This window comes from Toxorhynchites rutilus, chromosome 1 (genome assembly GCF_029784135.1).
Source record: "Toxorhynchites rutilus septentrionalis strain SRP chromosome 1, ASM2978413v1, whole genome shotgun sequence".
In the NCBI taxonomy this organism is placed as follows: Eukaryota; Metazoa; Arthropoda; class Insecta; order Diptera; family Culicidae; genus Toxorhynchites; species Toxorhynchites rutilus.
Genome location: NC_073744.1, coordinates 12,335,587 through 12,356,928, shown reverse-complemented (window position 1 = coordinate 12,356,928; position 21,342 = coordinate 12,335,587). Strand labels below are relative to the sequence as shown.

Here is a 21,342-nt window from a genome sequence, read left to right as displayed (position 1 = left end):
GAGAGAAACAAGAGTGCGTTCATCAATTGTTGGTGACGTCTAATGAAGACATTCCGGAGGTTTTTGTGTGTAATTTTTGGCTTGTTTCATCATATTTGGCAGGGCTCGACAAAGTCATATTCAACTGAGGATAGCCAGTGAACTATGAAGAAATTCCACCTAAAATTAATTCGATTCTTTCTCTCTTGTATCCCGTATACACGAAAATATAAATCAATGTGCAGTGTTGTGTTCAGAAACACTGACAAATTTGTGAATATTGTTGATATAAACCCATTTTTCTGGATGTTTTCGACGTGACGTCTTTCAGGAAGGGTGCCAAATCAGAAAACAGGTTACGTTTTTATGAAATAATGTAGACGTTAATAACTATTTCCACTGTGAACGAATTCTCATGATTTGCATACCAATCGAATTGGAAATTTTCTAAGATTTGTTAGATATACTATACATTACAATTCGCTAATCTCTAAACGGTTTAAATTCATGAAAACTGGAAGAACTTCCTTTTTTTCATACATTTGTTCCGCTGAACTCTACCCGTAATTCGAATGCTTATAAATCGAACATTTCTTAACAGATCGGAAAGATGTTTGCATCAGTTGAGAGGAAATATTTCTACGCGTCAATCATGTTATTTTTCATTAGATGAACAATTGAATAACTGTAAAATGTCAAGCGTTATCTAAACGCCCCAACTGCCAAGTTTTGATTGGCCCGATTTACGGTTTCCCCAACACAGACTTCAAAATCGATGTACCTGTGGAAATCCACATGTATTTTGCAAGTCGGGGTGTATTTGTTCCCACCGAGCTGTGTTTCTCTAACACGGGCTTCAAAATCAATGTGCCGGGGGGAATACGCTTTGCAAATACAAGCAAGTCGGGGGTATTTGTTGGTGTTGAGTACTTTTGTACTCGCTTGTCGTTGTGCAGACCGGAATATGTTTCCCCAAAACGTACTTTTAAACTGAGAACCCTGGGAAAATCGTCATTTCAGATACTGAAGGTGAATGAACTTTCGCGGTTTGAAAACTACGTAAACATGTGCAATAATTTCAGAGGTAAATGTAAAATACGGTAATATGCAAATTTTTCCGTTCACATATTTTGGAAGTCCTAGCCATCATACCAAACGTAAAAGGGCGTTTATCACATTTATTTGTAACGAAGAACATAATATATTACAAAAATTTCGATGCATTCTAAAATAATATTTGAAGTGGTAAACAAGTGATTTGCATAATATAATTGCGTAGTTCTACGTCGAAAATATGCGGTCGTGTCCTAGATACAACCGCTTACAATTTTATGTTTTTCGAAAAAATGTAAGTCAAAATCCAGATGTCTGATTAAAATAAGATGTTTGACAAAGTTGTTGGAAAATTAATAAACTATTAAGAGAAAATATCCCGTGTCGGGCACACGTACAGAGCATTGGAGACAGCAACATCCCAATTACGAAAACACTTGTAATACTAACCTCGAGCCAACCGCGAGTAATCGGTTACATATTACTAACATAGATAATAAGAAAAATTGTCAAAGTATTGAACTCCAGGCCCCGTGAGGCTAACGCCATATGAGCCTTTATAAAAATATTTATTTTGGAAAAAAAAGAGAAAATAACATTTTAACTGCACTTTTTTTAAATCTAACTCAAAATTTTTATTAAATAATAGAAACTTTTATATCTCAAAACACCCCGCTTCAATATTTTTTTTTGGATATTTTTATTGGAAAATCCTTCCAATTTAACACAGTTCGACATACAGCCATGGTAAGCTCACCAGAATGGAGATATGAATTTTTGAAAATTTATGAAATTTCAATACTTTGTGAAATCGTAACCATTCGAGAACAGTAACTTTAAAAAAAATAGTTTACATGCGATTCTACGTGAAAAACTAAATATAACGCTTTATCCTAGAGAACTAACCGTTCTCGAGATATAACAAATTTAATATATTTAAAATAATGTTCGTGAAATAAGAGAAAACGCATACTGCTACTGCTAAGGTTCCGATATCTTATGGAAATTTCACTAGCATTATGTTCACTTTGAAAACAATGGTTATATCTCGAGAACGGTTAGCCATAGGATAAAACGTTATATATAGCTTTCCATATAGAATCGGATGTAGATTTCATTTTATATGTTACATTTCTAGTATGGTTACGATTTCACAAAGTATTGTAATATCATAAATTTTGAAAAATTAATATCTCCATTTTGGTGAGCTTACCACGGCACCACTGTATGTCAAACTTTGTTAAATTGGAAGGGTTTTCAAATGAAAATATATATAAAAAATATCGTGTTTTGAGATATAAAAATCTTTGATATTAAATCCAATAATTTGAATAAGATTTTTTAGCAGTGACTTGAAAATGTTATTTTCCCTAAATAGTTCATGAGGCTTTCAACAACTTTTTCTAACATCATATTTTAATCAGACATCTAGATTTTGATTTGAGTTTTTTAAAAGAAGGATCGATGATTTTGAATACACCCTTTTCAAAAATCGGTCGTTATTTAAATTGGTCATATGATAATGAAAACTGTGATTTGAGGTAATTTCCATCATATGTACAAAGTTTAAAAAAAAATAGAGATGATTAGGTCGGATTTGATTTGGGGTGGAATTATTCTATGTATAAATTAAAAACTAGTAGTAGGCTGGGAATAATTTTCGCATACCATTTTTGAGGTAGGACTACGTTTTTCATTTATATACTGGGGTGTTAGTTCAAAGTTTCGAAAACGAGAGCATTACGCAAGAGCACAAGATTTTGAGCGTTAATACCTCCTAAACAACTGAACGAAATGGTATGATAAACACTGCATTGAAAAGATAAAATAACACTCCGTTGAAAGAATAAAATAAAACATCGATACATGCATACGTGATACATGAGAGTGAGAAACGAATTCATTTTGAGGGAGTCACTTCAATATGCATTGAAGTAAAGTGAGATAGCAACTAAACGCCCGAATGACTGTTGAGTCATGTTGACGGGGAAGCTGCTGGAAGAAGCCAAAACTCATTTCCATTTGAATATGAAGGAGAATTTCTTCATAGTTCTCTGACTATGCCCAGTTGACTATGACTTTGCCGAGCCCTAATGAAATACGGTTACTAAATTTTATTTATCAAGAGACTATGGGACCTATTCCCGTACACACTTCACACTGAAAACGAAATGAACAGCACATCATTGAACTTCATTCTACGAGTTAGTGAAGCGTTAGTAGTTTTTTAGGCAGAATGAACACTTTTCAAATAAAAATTATAAATGGACGTGACGTGATAGAAAAGAAAATATATAGAGTATCGATAAACGAAATTTTCACTATATTGAAATGTGAATGCAACTATTCAATTTTGAATATATTTGGCAACACTGTAAAAATGTTGGAAATCCCATTCTTGTATATTTATCTTTCTTGATTATTTTCTTCCTCAACGAATCAGGAGCCAAGTTCCGAGTGGTTTTACTCAGGGTTTACCCAACAATTAGAACGCATCATATTAGTTTATTTTCCGGAATAACCTTCGTATCAAAATCCTTCCCCAATATTCATTTAGGTGTGTATCAATCAAAAACTAGTAGTAGGCTGAGAATTTTTTTTCCATACCATTTTTTATCATCGAACAAAACGCGAATAAAAACAAAACTACCTAGATTACAGTTTAGTGTCTCCTGATTTTGCAAGTTATTTTCTGCACCCAACAAGTTATCGTTCGTTGTTCAAAAATGAATATCACCATCTAACATGACGTCAACGTCTCCTTCAACCGGCAAAAGTCACAATGGGCTTACCGGATTCGAATCAGGTTAGTGCAATCAAATGAATGTCACGAAAACAAAAGGTATCTTATCATGATAGATATGAATTAAAGGCGACCTCGATGAGTCATCTGCTGAGACCACCTTCGCAACAATGTTTCTTTGAGCGATCGAAGCAAAGTTTATTCAACGCATTCATCCGCACTTACATAATGAATAATTTACAACTTGTATTCAGGGCCATCATTTACACGATCTCCTTCCAATAGCCCCACCAAAAAGTGGTAACCATTGAAAACAAGAACGCCGCAAAAATACGAGAAAGGCAAACAAATTCCTCCCATTTACACATCGCTCAAAAACCATCAATTCGATTGTTCGCTTCGTTCCTCCCATATATTGATGGGGAGGGGGCGGAAAGTGAAAACGAAACAGTTTGCAAACTTTAACCAACAATACCAACCCCCGCCATTTAGTGCGCCAGCTGCGTTGTTTGTTTGATTGCAAATGCTGTTTTTTTTCTCTTCTCCCGGCAGGTCGGTTAATCAAACAGTTGCCATTCAACTTCATAAGTTTGCGAAGCTCAAACTTGATCGACCAAAAGGAACTAATCAATGTCTAACGGGATGCAATCGATGGTCAAAATTCCGCTATACACACAGCCAAATCAACAAACGCGTGCTTCGTTCATCGACCGTTAAAAAAGCGAGCGAGCTTGATTGGAAAACCCTTTCGCGGAACGCGAAAAAAAAAGCGGAATGGATGTGAAAATGTGAAAAAAGTAATACCATCGACACGAATTCAGTCAAACCATCCCCAAGTTGGGCTCGGTTTCGGTTTCAGCTGATTGAAGCTAATTTGGCGGCAGGCAGAATCCGTTTCACTGCCGCCGCCTGCTGCGAGCGAATCACGCAACTTTTGCTGAAAGGCATAGGGGAACTGGGGGTAAGACAGACAACCCTTCAGTTTTGCTAGAAAACTCTAATTTTTGAACACTGTACATGTTAGTATTTATTATTTCAGACGTTTTACCGTGATTCGTCAAATGTTAAAATATCAATCAAAACAAACGCGAGTGCCGATGATGTGCAACCAGATGTAATTTTTCGGTAGTGCAATTTAAGCTTTTATTCTTGAACGAGGTTTCAAATCCTTTTTCGTTGTTCTACAGTTTGTTCCCTGGAACAATCCAGAGAACAAACAGGGATCCAGGGAACAATAACTATCACTGGGATTCGAGTTGAGTTAAGTTAAAGCAATAAATTAATAGAGATAGTCTTCTTATAAAATGTATGCTGTTGGGGTAATACCGTAAAACCCTTTGAGTGGAGTAAGCCCGGCATGGTTTCCGGTTAGTTGAAGGTTATTGGGACATAGATTTCCATATATTTCAGATGCCTCGCAGCTCCCGAGGAAATCGAATTGCGAGAGTGGATCCCAGGAGAACCTCACACTTGCAAAAGAGGTTATCGTTGGTGGAGTTTCTGTCAAACGTGCTTCCAAGACTTTGGATTCCCCAGGTCTACATTACAGGATCACGGTGGTAAGCTCAAAACTAGGACCTAGATTCCATCGAACTAGTAATTGAATTGTGGTGTGGTTTGAGGTGCCACATGATAGATTTGCCTAATATCAAATAACTTTCTTTTCATAACTCCATGTTCATCGGAGTTTGTTCCGACCATATCTCCGGAATCAGTAGAGTGATTCGACATCTAGAATTAGAATATCTTCCATTTGGCGGTTGTCACATTCAAACTGGTTCAGCCAGGGTTGCCAAAAATATTTTTCAAAAAACTGGTAGATTTCTCTTAAAAAAACTGGATCCTGTGAAAAGTTTTTATTAAGAAGTTCGGCTTTGATTTATCTAAAATAATTTTTTTTAACTTATTCAAAGCATTTCAGTTTAGCAATACACCGGGTTTTTTTTTATGAGCAGTAAATTATTGTCTAATGAAATGTGAAAAGTTCCCCTCACTTGAATCAATTATGCTTGATTAGAAGTATAAAAATTCATGGTAGGACAGCTATGCCCTAGAACAATAACAACTTGATGAACTTGATGTTGTTTTTTGAAATACTGGGAACAAACAATAAGTTTTTGAGTGTTTTCCGAAAGATTATGCATGGAAACATCGTTTTATGAAGAAGGGAGTGATCTGCAACACCTTAGCAGAATATAAATCTCATTGTTATTAGGCATTTACTAACAAGATGTACACGTGTTCTATTAAACTTTTTTTAAATTTTTTTTTTGAGAATTAGTTCGTTCTTCCAAACTAGAAATGAGTGCATTAGCCCTGCTGACAGCGTGGCATCAAATTATTGTACTTGAACCGACTTATTTATTGTGGATCTACAAAAAACATGGCGAGACAGTTATGTCTGGAATATCAACATGGGACAATTGAGCTTGGTGTTGTTTTTTTAAAAGCTGGGAACAAATAATAACGTTTTTTTTTGCGTTTTTCCAGAAGATTAGAGATATATACATTGTTTTATGGAGACAAGGGGGAATTGTCAAAAAGTAACATGGGACAACCATGCGTAGAACGGCAGTATAACGTCTGATGTTTATATAAACTCAAAGCCAGCATAGTACGCGAGCTCTATGAACCGTTTTGGGTAAGATTCCTCGTTATGAGCATTGCACCAGTCGTGGTTGAAATGGTAGATCAATTGATCTGAACTTCAGAATGTTTTGTAGGACCTAAAATACATAATGTTTATATAAACCCAAAGACATTGTAGCACGTTGCTGCTTAGGTAGGCACCATACGCATTGCGCGCTCAACGTACTTAGACGGTGACCAGGTATTCTATAGGAGTCCTCGCGTTAGTGTTAGTAAATAGCGTGCAAAATTGCCTGAATTTGCATGGATTTTTTAAAACTTTTTTTGTAAATTGAAGCCAAAAAGCCTCATATTTGATGTAGAAATATGTGTTTTAAACGATTTCATGTATTTTTTCTATATATTCACAATGGAAAATGAGATTTATCAACGTTTCTCTACTGCAGTCTGACATGGCTGACTTAAAACCCAGCATCGTATGCCTTGTTGACAGCGTGTTACTATGAGGACCCAATGCAACGTTGAGCTTCCAATCATATTCGTACAGTTCACATCTTTGGTGTTCCAACTCACTCTCTTTTTGACACCTAACAGCATGCAACTCGAAATGTTTTTGTTTAAATTCGAGGAACACTTTTCGCAAGTTATATCAATAAAATGTTCTGTCCCGTACATATTCCTCTATATCCTTAATGGGCACTTCCATATCATACTAGAAATCATCAGCAGCGATTGATAAACTTGAATCGTCCATGTGACCTTATGTTAATCAATTTCTAGGAGGAGCATCTCTTTGTTCGACATTTTTGATGAGCAAAATTCAAGCGTTTTCTAAACTGAAACGCGGTAGAAGTTATGACTTTACGGTTAGTTTTTTCCTCGAGTTCAATTCTGTGAGAAAATATAACCGGAAAAACGGGTTTGAAACAACGAAATTTATGAATTTGTTAGATTTTATGAACAAAATGTCGTGGTTCTGCACGCTATTTTATCTGTGTGAGTAATTTTCGTGTGATGATACAAAAAATATGATACATATACACCTGTAGTATATGTTAAACAGCGTTGCTACGCGCTAACCGTATTAAAATTCGGAAGAGTAAACAGGAGAAAAATAAGAGAGTGTGTAAGAAAAGATAGATCGATCCAAGGTAAATACACTTTGGATCGATCGAACGAAATATGTCAAAAACATTTGATTGGTCAAGGAATAGAAAGGGTGAGGGAGTGATAATTTTGATGCATTGTGAATTTAAAAAAAAACTGGATAAAACTGGACAATATTTTTAAAAACTGGAAGATTTTAAAGTTTATCTGTTTGACTGGATCGAGGAAAAAAAAACTGGAAGAATCCAGTTTAAATTGAAACTTTGACAACGCTGTGTTCTGCTGGTGTCAAGTATATTCATTGGCAAATTCAGGGTGCCGGTGTTACCCCCATGGGGCGCCGGTGTTACTCTCACTCATTGGTCAACTCTGCTTTTATGTCTGCTTTGAAAATTGACTATTACTTGCAAAATTGCCGTTTAGAAGCACTGATATTTCTTATATCTCATGGAAAATAATCTAGACAATGATTCTGTGAGGGAAACATAACAATATGTGCCCTCAGATCTCGCAAAACAATACTTTCCCTTGTGGGGCCGAGCTTACCCCCAGTTCCCCTACATACCATCGCATGCAACAAACATCACATGCGTTCGACGCGGCATGTGTTGGCTGAGGGCCCTGAGGGCATATGAAATCGAGGGAAAAATCTTGGGTTGGCACAGGAAATGGACAATTTGTTTTTCGGTTGACAGAATCAGACCGTTGGGTGCTTGGGGTTGGGGAAAAGCGAAGTGCGGTACTCACTTTGTTTGATTACTATCAGCAGCAGTGTCAGTATGGGCAGCGGCACAGGTGATACCATAGCCCATCTTAGGGTCCCACGGAGGGAAGCCATCGTAGTGGTGATGATGATGATGATGATGATAATGATGATGTTACTCTTCTATCTGTTTATTCCGATGAACGGCTGCGAGATTGCTCGTTACCGGAGCTTTTGTTTCGATTTTCGAGGTTTTTATGACTGTTTCACTATTTCAACAGCGCGGCATTCACTTCACCAACTCTTTTCACCGTTGCTTTTTTTTCGAGCTTAGAAATTAATGTTTTCCATTAGCTTCTTCCAATGGAACCGACTGTGAGCCGAACAACACAATTTTTCTCACAGTGCTCCGGAGAGATATTTACGACTGACTCAAACAATCGGTTTTCCTAATACATAAATTAAGTAAACCTTAATAAATGATACATTTTGTCTTCCTCGCGAGGTCTACGATGAGTCAATTTTTTCACTCGTTCTCCTCTCAAATGTCCGGTAGAGATTTATCTATTTATCTCCTCGTTTCGTGATCACAATGGCGCTTCAAAGCTCCAATTAATAACTGTCTGACCTCCAAATAGCGTTTCGTGCAATTGCACAACCACCTTCGAGTGGTTCTCCCGTATCGATCGATCGCGATCTGTGATAAACTACCGATCAGTTTACATCTCGGAAGCTGTTTACAGTCCGTTCCGATTCCTCCAACACAAAAACAAACACAGAAAATCACTTGGCACTTACGGCCTTACGACATCCGACAACTTCAGGACACAATCCAATCAATGAACAACACCACGCACAAATGCCCAAAAAACGAAAACAAGAACCGGCGATTCACAGATTCCGAAAAACGAAACAATTGCTCGCCGCCGCGTGAAACGTGTTCAAACACGATCTTCAGCTCCGTTGTTATCTTTGCGTAGCGTAAGTTCACAACCTATGCGCACACCTCTCGTCCGCGTCTACCTTACGAGACGAACTGTTTCGAACTAAACCATATCAAGTAAAGTGACTTCTCCTCCGGTGGTGGCTTTCCTTCGCTGTTATTGCCTCTTCTCTCATTCTCCGCCATTCTCGTGTTTGTGTGTGAATCGGTTTCTCTTCGGAAAGGGGCTCTGTTTTAAGAATGAAAATGTTCCACACAGAAATGAATGAAAGGTGATTTTACCCCGTCTCCTAGGTTTTCTTTCTTTCTTCCCACTCTGCTTTTTAGTGTGTTTATGATTGCTAATGTTGTCAGGCGTCGTGGGCAGCAGCAGCAGAGACGGGGGTGGCGACGGGGACAGGACAGGCTGGTTGTATTTACATGCTCTTTCGCGTTAGCAAGTCTCTCCTGCTTCTCGTGGTTCCGATTTTCTGCTTCTCCGGAACTCTCCTTGTGGCGTATGCTTTGTGTCGTTATTCATTCAATTCACATATTACTTACTGTTTGATGATTTATTTTCCTGTTTGATGCATGTATTTGCCAAAAGCTAGAGGGGCAGGGGAATGCGGGGGAGGGGAATTGATCACTGCATACCGACAGGTTGTGGCCTACTGCGACGAGGTGCGCTATGGGCGTAAAGCCCGCTCTGTCTCTTTGAGTCACGATTGCGAAGCCTTTGGAGTTGCCCAAGAATGGAATGCCGATGATGGTTATCAGGTAGAAATCGAAGTGCGTAATTGCTGCTGGAATTGGTTGGAAATTGTTTTGGTGTTTTCGGATCGTGTTGATCGATTTGTGCTTGTTTTTCATCAATTTGATTCACTGATGAAATCTACAAGCCGAAGACGAGATGCGTGAACAAGATGAATCAGAGCGTTATACATCATGAGAGGGATATTAAAAGTGTCATGAGCAGTATGTGGAATGTAACTTCATGGTAAAGTGTATGAACCGTTCTGAATCATATTTCGGACACTTTGTTCTAATATCTGGAAATACTTAATGCACCGATGATATAACTATAAAATTAATATCACAATTGCTTCTTTAGAGTAATACATTGGTTCCACTATCATTTCATATGAGAACTACATTTGCATTATAACATAATCGGCAAAAATATGACAACACTACTCATTGGGCCTGATCACGAACATCACTGCCACGTACGCTTTCACGTCACTTACACTTCACTTAATCTTTTTGTGTCTATCATCATTGTCACGGACAGTTGCGTGTAAAAATGAACTCCTTGAAGCGAAAGTGTTCATTCCCGTTTATAAGAGACATGTTGGTTGCATAATGTCGGGTGTTTGAACGTTGTGTCGGTTGTATAATTTCGAACGTTTGAACGTTATGCAGGTAAAATTAATACATCATATGAGATAATATCCCATTTAATTAATCGTATGTTTTCGAATGACAAGTTTGCGATTATACCTCGATGATTAGTTTGCTGAATCAAATGCTGGCTCAAAGATGAGGAGGCATACTTGGCTCGGGAATAATGTAGTTGTTGAACATATAGAAATGTAATTTTTCGCCAGAGATAAAACATGACTATTATGTTTAATAATCGAAATCTCGCATACTTTTGTACTTAGCTCTGTCTTACTCGTTTGAATAGTGAGAAATATTTAGAATCATTTTTTATGAACCGTCTCTACAATTTTGATGAATAATAATATCTTCTATATCTCAGAACAAACCCGAATTTATCCACCTCACGATCAGTATAATCTTAGCTACTCCCATACGGGATTCTGAAGTTTAATCCTCTTATCCTTTCCATTCTCGTGTAATTTGATACACGGGACACGAGGTTTGATTTAATTATTTAAACAGAAACTGGTCAGCATGTTTTTAATACTCTTTCATTCAAAGTATGTCTTCAAAATAATATCGTTGAAAATATCTATAACGTAAAAGGTATAACTATCGTCCTGATTCAGGTCTGGTCCGCCAATTGTGAATCTTTGAATTACAAAAACTAAAACTGTTGGAAAAACTTTACAGTTATTATTTTATATTCAAAATGTCAACAAATCAATATTATACATAATCAATCATAATGATCGTATTTGGGCCAGTGGCCTTCATTGCCATTTCATGGTATTGCTACTCTCTCTGTGGGTTATATCTATGGTATAACCGCAAGGGTGACGTAGGACTATCGTTGATTTAGAGATCATTTGTTTGAAGTTGAATCTAAATCCATTCTGAATGAATGAATAAATGAATATTTGGGGGACTTCGAAAACGAGAGCGTTACGTTGGAGGCACAAGGTTTTATGCATCCAATATAGGATACGAAAAACCTTGTTCTGAAGAATAATCTTCAGAAGCTTTCCTGCTAACTGTACTTGATTGACAAATCACAAACCCAAATGTATTATATGGATATTTTATGGATAGAAAACATTAAAATAAACTCTTTCGCTTGAATGTAATTTTCAATTCCAAGGGGAACTGGCAGATTATTTTCCAGCAATGATTAGATATTTCCACATTTTCCTCGATACTGGAAGCCTACCAGTGGTTAATACTAACTCGATAACCACCTGTTAATAGTACTTGATTGAAAAATTTTTGGTCACAGTGTTACATGGATAGAAAACATTCAAATAAACTCTTTCACATGAATGTATTTTTAAATTCCCAGAGGAACTGGCAGATTATTTTCCAGCAATGATTAGATCGTTCCGGAACTTTCTCGATGCTGAATGGCATCCAAACGGAAAGAATTCTGCGCGTGTATGTGTCGATCCTTCGCCGTCCACCTCCTCCAGCACGTTAGGCAACGATGTTGTCTTGTCGATGTCCTCACGAAAAATGAATGTGTCTCACCACCAGAATATCGCTTAAGTATGCTTTTTGTGTGTGATTGAATCGAGAGAAGGTGTGGTTTACGATGGCAATTTGGATGGCAAACTAGAGGGGAATGAACTCCCTGAGCTCGGAACTTTCGGCGACTGAGCAATAATCGATTGCGGGCGCATACAATATTGGATACGGAAATATCCTACTGATGGGGAAGAATAATCTTCAGAAGCTATCCTGTTAATTGCGTTTGATTGTAAAATCACAAAACCAAATGTATTTGGTCACAGTGTTACAAGGATAGAAAACATTAAAATAAACTCTTTCGCTTGAATGTAATTTTCAATTCCAAGGGGAACTGGCAGATTATTTTCCAGCAACGATTAGATATTTCCACATTTTCCTCGATACTGGAAGCCCACCAGTGGTTAATACTAACTCGATAACCACATGTTAATAGTACTTGATTGAAAAATATTTGGTCACAGTGTTACATGGATAGAAAACATTCAAATAAACTCTTTCACATGAACGTATTTTTAAATTCCCAGATTATTTTCCAGAAATGATTAGATCTTTCCGGAACTTTCTCGATGCTGAATGGCACCCAAACGGAAAGAATTCCGCGCGTGTATGTGTGTGTAGCGATGTCTTCCCGGGGAACCGTTTGTGGCATCACTCTCCTCTTGATGGATTCCTTTCTGGCCTAGGGTGCACAAACAGGCTCTTGGTGACACCGTTCATCCGCGCTTTTATGATAAACGAAGAGCTTCACCACAACAGCGACAACATGCTCCAATCGCTGTTCAATTAGAACTGAGTGGATTTCCGAGCGGCGCTCGCTTATATACCGATTGGTGATTTCAATAGCCTGTTTTGGAAGCAATTTTAAGACTATTGAAACAAGTTTTTGGATCAAAAAGTAACAAGTATAGAACGCGTAGATATTTTATCTTTCGAATGAAGTGTTTATCATACCATTTCGTTCAGCTGTTTAGGAGCTATTAACGCTCAAAATCTCGGTCTCCGGCGTAACGCTTTCGTTTTCGAAACTTTGATTTTACACCCCGGTATAGAAATGAAAGACGTAGTCCTACGTCAATAGAAACAAAAAATTTCTGTTCATTCAGGACGATTCAAGATCTTCGTCATGCTTCAATGGGCCTACGGGAGATACATTTTTAATCCTTAATTACATCCCATAGCGCATCTTCTTCTTCTTCAATGGCACTAACGTTCCTAGAGGAACTTCGCCGTCTCAACGTAGTATTACTTGCGTCATTTTTATTAGTACTTAGTTGAGATTTCTATGCCAAATAACACGCCTTGCATGCATTCTGAGTGGCAAGCTCTAGAATACGCGTTATCACAGTGCAAGTCGGAGGAAATTTCTTTGACGAAAAATTCCCCCGACCAGAACCGGAATCGAACCCGAACACCCGGCATGTTAGTTATGACGCTAACCACTCGGCCAATGGAGCACATAGCGCATCTACCGAATTCAAATAAACGAATTTACGTCCTCTGGATACGTCAGAATTTCGTTCTAAACAGGCCACTAGGCGGGTAAATTGATGTTTGTTCATCTTTTGTTTCTTAAACAAGAGAAGACAATATTCAAAATATTAGCAAAAAAGTTAAATAAATGCGAAATTAAACTTACTCCATTCCGCGTGACTAGCTTTCACTATCTAAAACACAAGTGACAAATATACCAGCTTTTCTCCGTGACATGACAGTATAGTGGTACAGGGAAACTTCGATATAACGTACCCTCGTTATAACGTACCCTCGATATAACGTCACTCGATATAACGTACATTTTACCTCGATATAACGTACACATTTCCAAAGTGTGAAGGAAAATTTTTTTCAATATTTTTTTCTGATAGAACAATGAATTATCTGTATTGTGATGCTAAAACAAGTTTTGTGCCTTCAATCAATTCCGAAATACAGATGATTTTGTGATTCCAGATTCTGAATGAATCAAGCTTTCATCAACAGTATGAAGAGAAACATCATGAGAAAGGCTGGCTTCGTCTTCTGATTGAAGTTATTCATTAACTTTATTAAAACAGCAACACAATAATGTATTATAGACTACGTTTGTGAGTACTTTATTATGCTTCGATATAACGTACAATTCGATACAACGTACAATTTTGAAAGTGAAATGTACGTGAAATGTACGTATTCATAATAACACCGAGTTCATCAAAGTTGTCACGACGGATGAACTCTTCTGGATTCTACACACACGGTGACAGCCGTAATAAGGTTGTATACAATTCATTTCGTTTTTACCGTGAAGTGACGTTCGTGATCAGGCCCATTATCGTTTGTGTTTGACGTTTGCTTAGCATGAGCACGTCGAATTTATCCGTTCATCAATATTTAAATTTCTCCCGTGTTTCATCAGTTTTCATCATCGTTAACAGTTTACTGTGATTGCTTGGTAAGTGTTTCACAGTTCACTATAAAATATAATCAAGTGTAATGTAATTTTCGTTCAAAACATTACAAAATAAAGTGTCCGAAATTTGAATTCAATCTGTCTGAAATTTGATTTTTTTATAAATAGTGTCCGAAGTTTGATTCTTATTCTCTTGATTTGAAAAGCATTTTATCCGATGATTTTTTTATGTTTTCAATCAAATAGGTACCAAAGTAGAAAGCTTAAAAGCATATTGAACTAATTTATTGAAAATATCAACCAAATAATTCCTGTGCAAAAAGTGTAGATCTGTTTTCTGCATCATATGCCTTAAGCGTCCGAAATTAGATTCAGAACGGTACTTCTTGCCAACATTTTCAACAGATGTATGGTGATTCATTACTATCCATCTGCCTGGAAAGTGGTGAAAATAATACCTGTGGTCAAATCGGAAAAAGATCCTACATCCTTCTCCAGCTATAGACCAATAAGCTTGCTCTTAGCAACCAGTAAACTGTTCGAGAAACTTATTCCCAACCGTTTGTTAGCATTCGTTAACACTTCGCGGACCGCTCACGAGATTTCTCGTTTTCGCGTTCCTTCTTTACGGACTTTTGTGAAATTAGCAGATGAAAGATGTTGCTGCGTGCAAGTTTCTGTTCAACGTCTTGCTGGATTTAATGAACAATGAATTATTTCAACTGAAATAACTTGATTGTTTACCAAGTGACAACCTTCAAAATCATACTCATTAGATAGAGAATTGAATCATTCATCTTTCCACATAATTCTTTTATTTTCTTGTTCGTGACAGAGAAAAGTTATAGACTGAAACGTGAGCATGGGTCAATATAGGAAAATATACAGAATTTTGTATATCAAAAAAAGTTGTTCGAATAGAGTCATCGAAGTTATTTAATAGAGAAATATTTTACCTATCTTCCAGTCACAATTTTATTAATCGAAAAAGGGTATGAGAAAAGTTATAAGCCAAGTTGTGTGGAATAAATTATTAATGTTAAAGAAAATTGAAAAAAAGTTATTTGAAAGGACCCAAAACACTTTGACGAGATAGTAGTTATTCGATATAGAATATTTTTATCTATCTTCAGCAAAATTTCCATTGGTCGGAAAAGGGTCTAAGAAAAGTTATAGCCCAAAACCTATACAACATGTATGGGGGAAATTAATTAATTTAAAGAAAATCGAAAAAAAATATTTGAAATGTCCCAAAACACATTTTTTTCCGCGGAAGGCTCATCCGCTATCTTTACACATAGAGGCGAATGAACTGTAAAGTTTAAAGCCTCTTAAAAACTTGCAAGCAAAGCAAGCCAAAACGTGCGGTCCCTGCCGTATGTATTACAGATTTCTTCCCGGCCCTTGAAGTGTTAATGAAAATAATATTATTCCCCCAGAGCAGTTTGGATTCCGAAGGTGTCACAGCACAATCCATCAACTGCTACGATTCAAAAATAAAATTCTTGAACATAAAGCAGTATCTTAGTCTACAGCTATGGCATTGTTGGAGGTTAAAAAAGCATTAGACAAAGTCTGGTACGATGGGCTTCTTCACAAGCTTTGCCTTCTCAATACTCCAGTTTATCTGGTGAAAATAATCCGTAATTAACTTCAAGATCGAACATCCAGAGTTTCTCTGGGTGTTGAGTCAGAAAACTGTCTCTGCAATGCTGTACCCAAACTAGCGTTGGCTGAAAATATTTCATCTTTGGCAGAAATAATGCCATTTCGTGTGTTGGAGGGTCAATTGCGCAAATAATGAGACTTTTCTTTCTGTTTTTTTGTTTTTCTCATTGCATTTGGGATTGCGCAAAAAAAAGTCCATACGACGTTAACGGGGATTGAACCAAGGCCGGCTGGAATGCAAAGCTATTGCACACGATCACGCTATCCATATAGCTGCCAGTGCTGTTATATAAAAGCGCGATAATATTACACCTCATCATAAGATGAAGTTGTGAAGTGTTTTCTAAGAGGATAAAAAAGAACATGAACGAGAATATATCTTTCTCTGTCTGCGCCGTGTATTTGGCAAACTATACGAAAAGCTTTTATATGCTTTCATTTAAATGTGTCTCCTGTTTCGCTCGCTCATATTAGCTCTAGCATATAAATGTTCTGATCGTTTGTGTACGCGTCAAAAACTCCAAAAGTACGGAACCGGAGCTCAAAGTTGGACACAATATACAATCCACATCAAGGAGTGTTGCTACGGCATAAAAAATTGGAAAATTGGAAGAAAAATGATTTTATATATGACCAGAGTGCGTTTCTGAAATTGAGCTTCTAATGAAAATCGCCTATTCCGTAATGAATATGTGTTCTATGTGATACTATGTGATACATCAATATATCTTTGGCACCGCATGTAAACAACAACAATGACAACACTATATAGCACATATAGCAAGTATCAAATATCATGCTATATGTTATTTAGTATTGCCTCAAAGGAATCGTACCTCTAGATATCGTTCGTACAAAACTAAGCGTAAACCAAGCGCCAAACAAGCGTTCACCATAACATGCATACAGAGCCATACATTGGTGGCTTGAAACTACTAGCAATATAATAATTTTTCATCATTTTACGCTATTCTCAAAAGACACGCTTCTGTTAATAGTACTGGCCTCGAAAAGAGTTGCATTACTTTCTCATGATCGAGAGAAGCGCTGTTGTCACCCTTAGTGGAGGAAGTTTTGCTACTGACAAGCAAAACCTAATCACATACAAAATTCCAGAACATTTACTTTCTTGATGACTAAACAAGAGAAATAAACACTTTTTGTTAATAACAACCTCGAAAACAGTAGCAATGCTTCATTATGATCAATATTAGCGCAAATGCAATCCTAGTTGAAGGCAGTTTTGCGACTGGCACGCGAACCAAAATAACTTATAACATTCCAGTAAGACATTCAAGATGCTTGGTATTCTCAAATAATTTTTTGGTGCACAACCTTAACGTCTGCTTCGCCATAACGTCAGTTTAATGCATTGATGCATTCTCAAAGGCACAAACGAAGCCCTTATGAAGACGGAAAATAAACAATGTTAACTGCTTGGAATGCCACATTATGCCACACAGCTTGTACTCTTCTGTAACACCCATCGATGCGAATTCGCTGATGAGTTTGTCAAGAGCGACCGCCTTCACCACCAGCGGGGTGAGCTTGATTTTGGTTGCTGCCCTGGCGTTTACATTTTTGACCGACGCGCTGAAATCGTCTACTTCGCTGTTGTTCGGTGCGGTGTCACATTCGCGAAGGATCGGTTCTGTGCGAGCGCTTTTCACTGCACCAACACCGCGTGCATCATTAGATGACGCTTACCTCGAAATTTTATTGCCCCTGGCAATGCGTTTGTTTTTTGCAGGGCTCGAGCCTACCTTCCTTTTCTTCTTGCTCATCGCACACTACGCGAAGCGTCCAATTTATGACGCGGAAAGAAGAACACACGATACGAATAACGCGAAAAACGAACATAAAAATCAAACGACGATTTCCAAGTTGGATTACCACTGGTGGGGTCCAATCTTAGATCGAAGCGCAGCGAAAGCAAAGTGAACTGGATTACTCAACAGTCCGATGCCGAATGAAAGTTTGCCTCAGCGAGATCCTCTGTTTATATTCTAGGCAAGTATTCCCCTTCATTCTTCTACTTTTCCTTTGTTCACGGAGACTTTAAATCCTACGATTTCCCCTCCGTTGGTTGTCGATAAGTTGCTCGTTATTGATAGCTCTGTTAGGGACAGCATTCAAATGGACAGAACAAATGTATGGGAAAATAGAAACACTCAAAGTTTTCATGAATTTTAACCATTTACTAACCAGGGGATTCTAATGTATGGCATATTAAACAAATCTTACGGAATTTCCGATTCGTTTAGTATGTAAATCGCCAAAATCCGTTCGCGGCAAAAATTGTTATTAACGTTATCTTTATTTCATAAAAACGTGACCTGTTTTCTGATTTGACACCCTTAATGAAAGACGTAGTTCTACGTCAAAAATGTTCTGTTCGTTTGTGTACGCGTCAATGAACTCGAAAAGTACGAACCGATTGAGCTTAAACTATGATACAATATATAAAACAATCAAACACATCTAAGATTGTTGTTACAACATAAAAAACAGAAAGTGGGTTATATCTATGGTATAACCGCAATGGTGACGTAGGACTATCGTTGATTCAGTGATCATTTGTTTGAAGTTGAATATGAATCCATTCTGAATGAATGAATAAATGAATATTTTGGGGACTTCGAAAACGAGAGCGTTACGTTGAAGATACAAGGTTTTATCCATCCATTATTGGATATGAAAATATCGTACTGATGGGGAAGAATAATCTTCAGAAGCTTTCCTGCTAATTGCTCTTGATTGAAGAATCACAAAACCAAATGTATTTGGTCGCAGTGTTATATGGTTAGAAAACATTAAAATAAACTCTTTCGCATGAATGTATTTTTCAATTCCCAGGGGAACAGGCAGATTATTTTTCAGCAACAATATCATCTTCCCAGACTCTCTTCGATACTCTTCGATAGAGTTCCGCGCGTGTATGTGTGCGTGTGGCGGCTGCTCCGATCTCTCCCCGGGGAATCGTTTGTGGCAGCACTCTCCTCCTGATGGATTAAACAGGCTCTTGGTGACACCGTTCATCAGCGCTTTCATGATAAACGAAGAGCTTCACCACAACAGCGACAACATGCTCCAATCTCTGTTCAATTATAACTGAGTGGATTTCCGAGCGGCGCTCGCTTATATACCGATTGGTGATTTCAATAGCCTGTTTTGAAAGCAATTTTAAGACTATTGAAACAAGTTTTTGGATCAAAAAGTAACAAGTATATAACGCGTAGACATTTTATCTTTCGAATGAAGTGTTTATTATACCATTTCATTCAGTTGTTTAGGAGCTATTAACGCTCAAAATCTCGGTCTCCGGCGTAACGTTTTCGTTTTCGAAACTTTGATTTTACACCCCGGTATAGAAATGAAAGACGTAGTCCTACGTCAAAAAGAAACATTCAACTCAATCATGCAACCACTATGTGTCACAGCAAAGCGTGGCAGGGCACAGCTAGTGTGATATAAAAAGTGCGTCAAAAAGTACCAGTTAAATACGCATATTTTACATTTCATTATGAACCGTAGAAAGAAAAAAAAGGTACTTTCGTATTAGCGTCACCGGAACCGAAATACAATAGATAGCAATTACTTAACCGGGCAAACGTATACCGTTGACCTAACTAAAGGATCGTCTCCTATGTTTCAAACTGACCGGGCAATCGGTGGAACACAGGTTTGTTTGCGAAAGGCCGCCGCTTCCGACGGCGGGTCGGCGGCCGACTCGGATTGCGTCACCTCGGCGGCTTAGGGCAGTCTCTGTTTCTTATCCTCGATTGATGGGGACTACGTCCCCATTACGTTGACCTCAGAATAAACTTAACTAAGAAAAACCAATTCATAATGAAAATTGCGCTCCGGTGGCGTTTAACCTTAAATACCCCAAATACGCATTTTCGTAGCACTAAAAAATGAAAAAACACTGCATACAACAAGGCAACAACAATACAAATAATATTTGAATGTCAGTGCGAACAATAAAAATGCTATCTATTATATTAGGCTGTCAAAAAAGTCCTGCGGTATTTTTTTTGAATTTTCATTTGTTCATAAAATTAGATACAATCATCTGTTTTAAGTCAAATATGCACCGTTTTGTTCGATGACTTGTTCCCAACGAGATGCCAACTTCATAATACCCCTGTTATAGAAGCTCGCTTCCTTATTGGCAAAAAAATCGGATAGCCAATTTTCACAGGCCTCTTTTGTGGCTAACTTCTGACTACCTAGCTCGTTCGCCATGGACAAAAACAGGTGGTAGTCACTTGGTGCAAGGTCCGGACTATACGGCGGATGCAAAAGAACCTCCCATCCGAGCTCCCGGAGCTTCTGGCGCGTCACCAAAGAAGTGTGTGGCCTGGCGTTGTCCTGATGGAAGACAATGCGGCCTCTGTTTATCAAAGATGGCCTCTTCTTCATGAGTGCTACCTTCAAGTGGTCCAGTTGTTGGCAGTACAGGCCTGAATTGAGCGTTTGGCCATAGGGAAGCAGCTTATAATAGATTATTCTTTGATAATCCCACCAAACACACCGCAGAACCTTCCTGGCCGTTAATGAGGGCTTGGCCACCATCTGAGCCGCTTCAGCGGGCTTCGACCACGACCGTTTGCGCTTCACGTTGTCGTAAGTGACCCACTTTTTATCGCCAGTCACCATCCGCTTCAGAAACCGGTCGATTTTGTTGCGATTCAGCAGCGATTCACATGCGTCGATACGGTCAAAGATGTTTTTTTGCGTCAACGTGTGTGGCACCCATACATCGAGCTTCTTTGTGAATCCAAGCTTCTTCAAATGGTTAATAACGGTTTGTTGACTTATCCCCAGCTCTTGGCCGATGCTACGGCTGCTACTATGCCGGTCTTTCTCGGCTAATTCAGCGATTTTGTCGCAATTTTCGACGACAGGCCTTCCGGAGCGTGGCGCATCTTCGACGACCTCTACACCAGAACGAAAACGTTGAAACCATCGTTGTGCGGTGGAAATGGAAACTGTATCGGGTCCATAAACTGCACAAATTTTATTGGCAGCTTGAGATGCATTTTTGCCTTTGTCATAGTAGTACTGTAAAATATGTCGGATTTTCTCTTTATTTTGCTCCATATTTGCGACACTATAACTCACGAACGACTTAACCAAACAAAACACTGTCAAGGACTATAATACCTTTCCAACAAGCTATAGTATGACTCGATACAATGAATACAACTAGAACTACGCGCATACAACGACATCTCGCGGAAATACCGCAAGACTTTTTTGACAGCCTAATATTTCGG

General features: G+C 38.0%; 1 protein-coding gene across 1 annotated transcript in view; it reads right to left on the bottom strand.

Moving 5' to 3' along the window:
• LOC129779127 (uncharacterized) overlaps positions 1-9,240 on the bottom strand; it is an 87,640-nt gene extending 78,400 nt beyond the window's left edge. Inside the window, exon 1 of the mRNA XM_055786406.1 lies at positions 8,219-9,240. Within this exon, the coding sequence (XP_055642381.1) occupies positions 8,219-8,309 (91 nt within the window). The 5' untranslated portion in view covers positions 8,310-9,240. The remainder of the gene's footprint in view (positions 1-8,218) is intronic.
• Between the last annotated feature and the right edge of the window lie 12,102 nt (positions 9,241-21,342).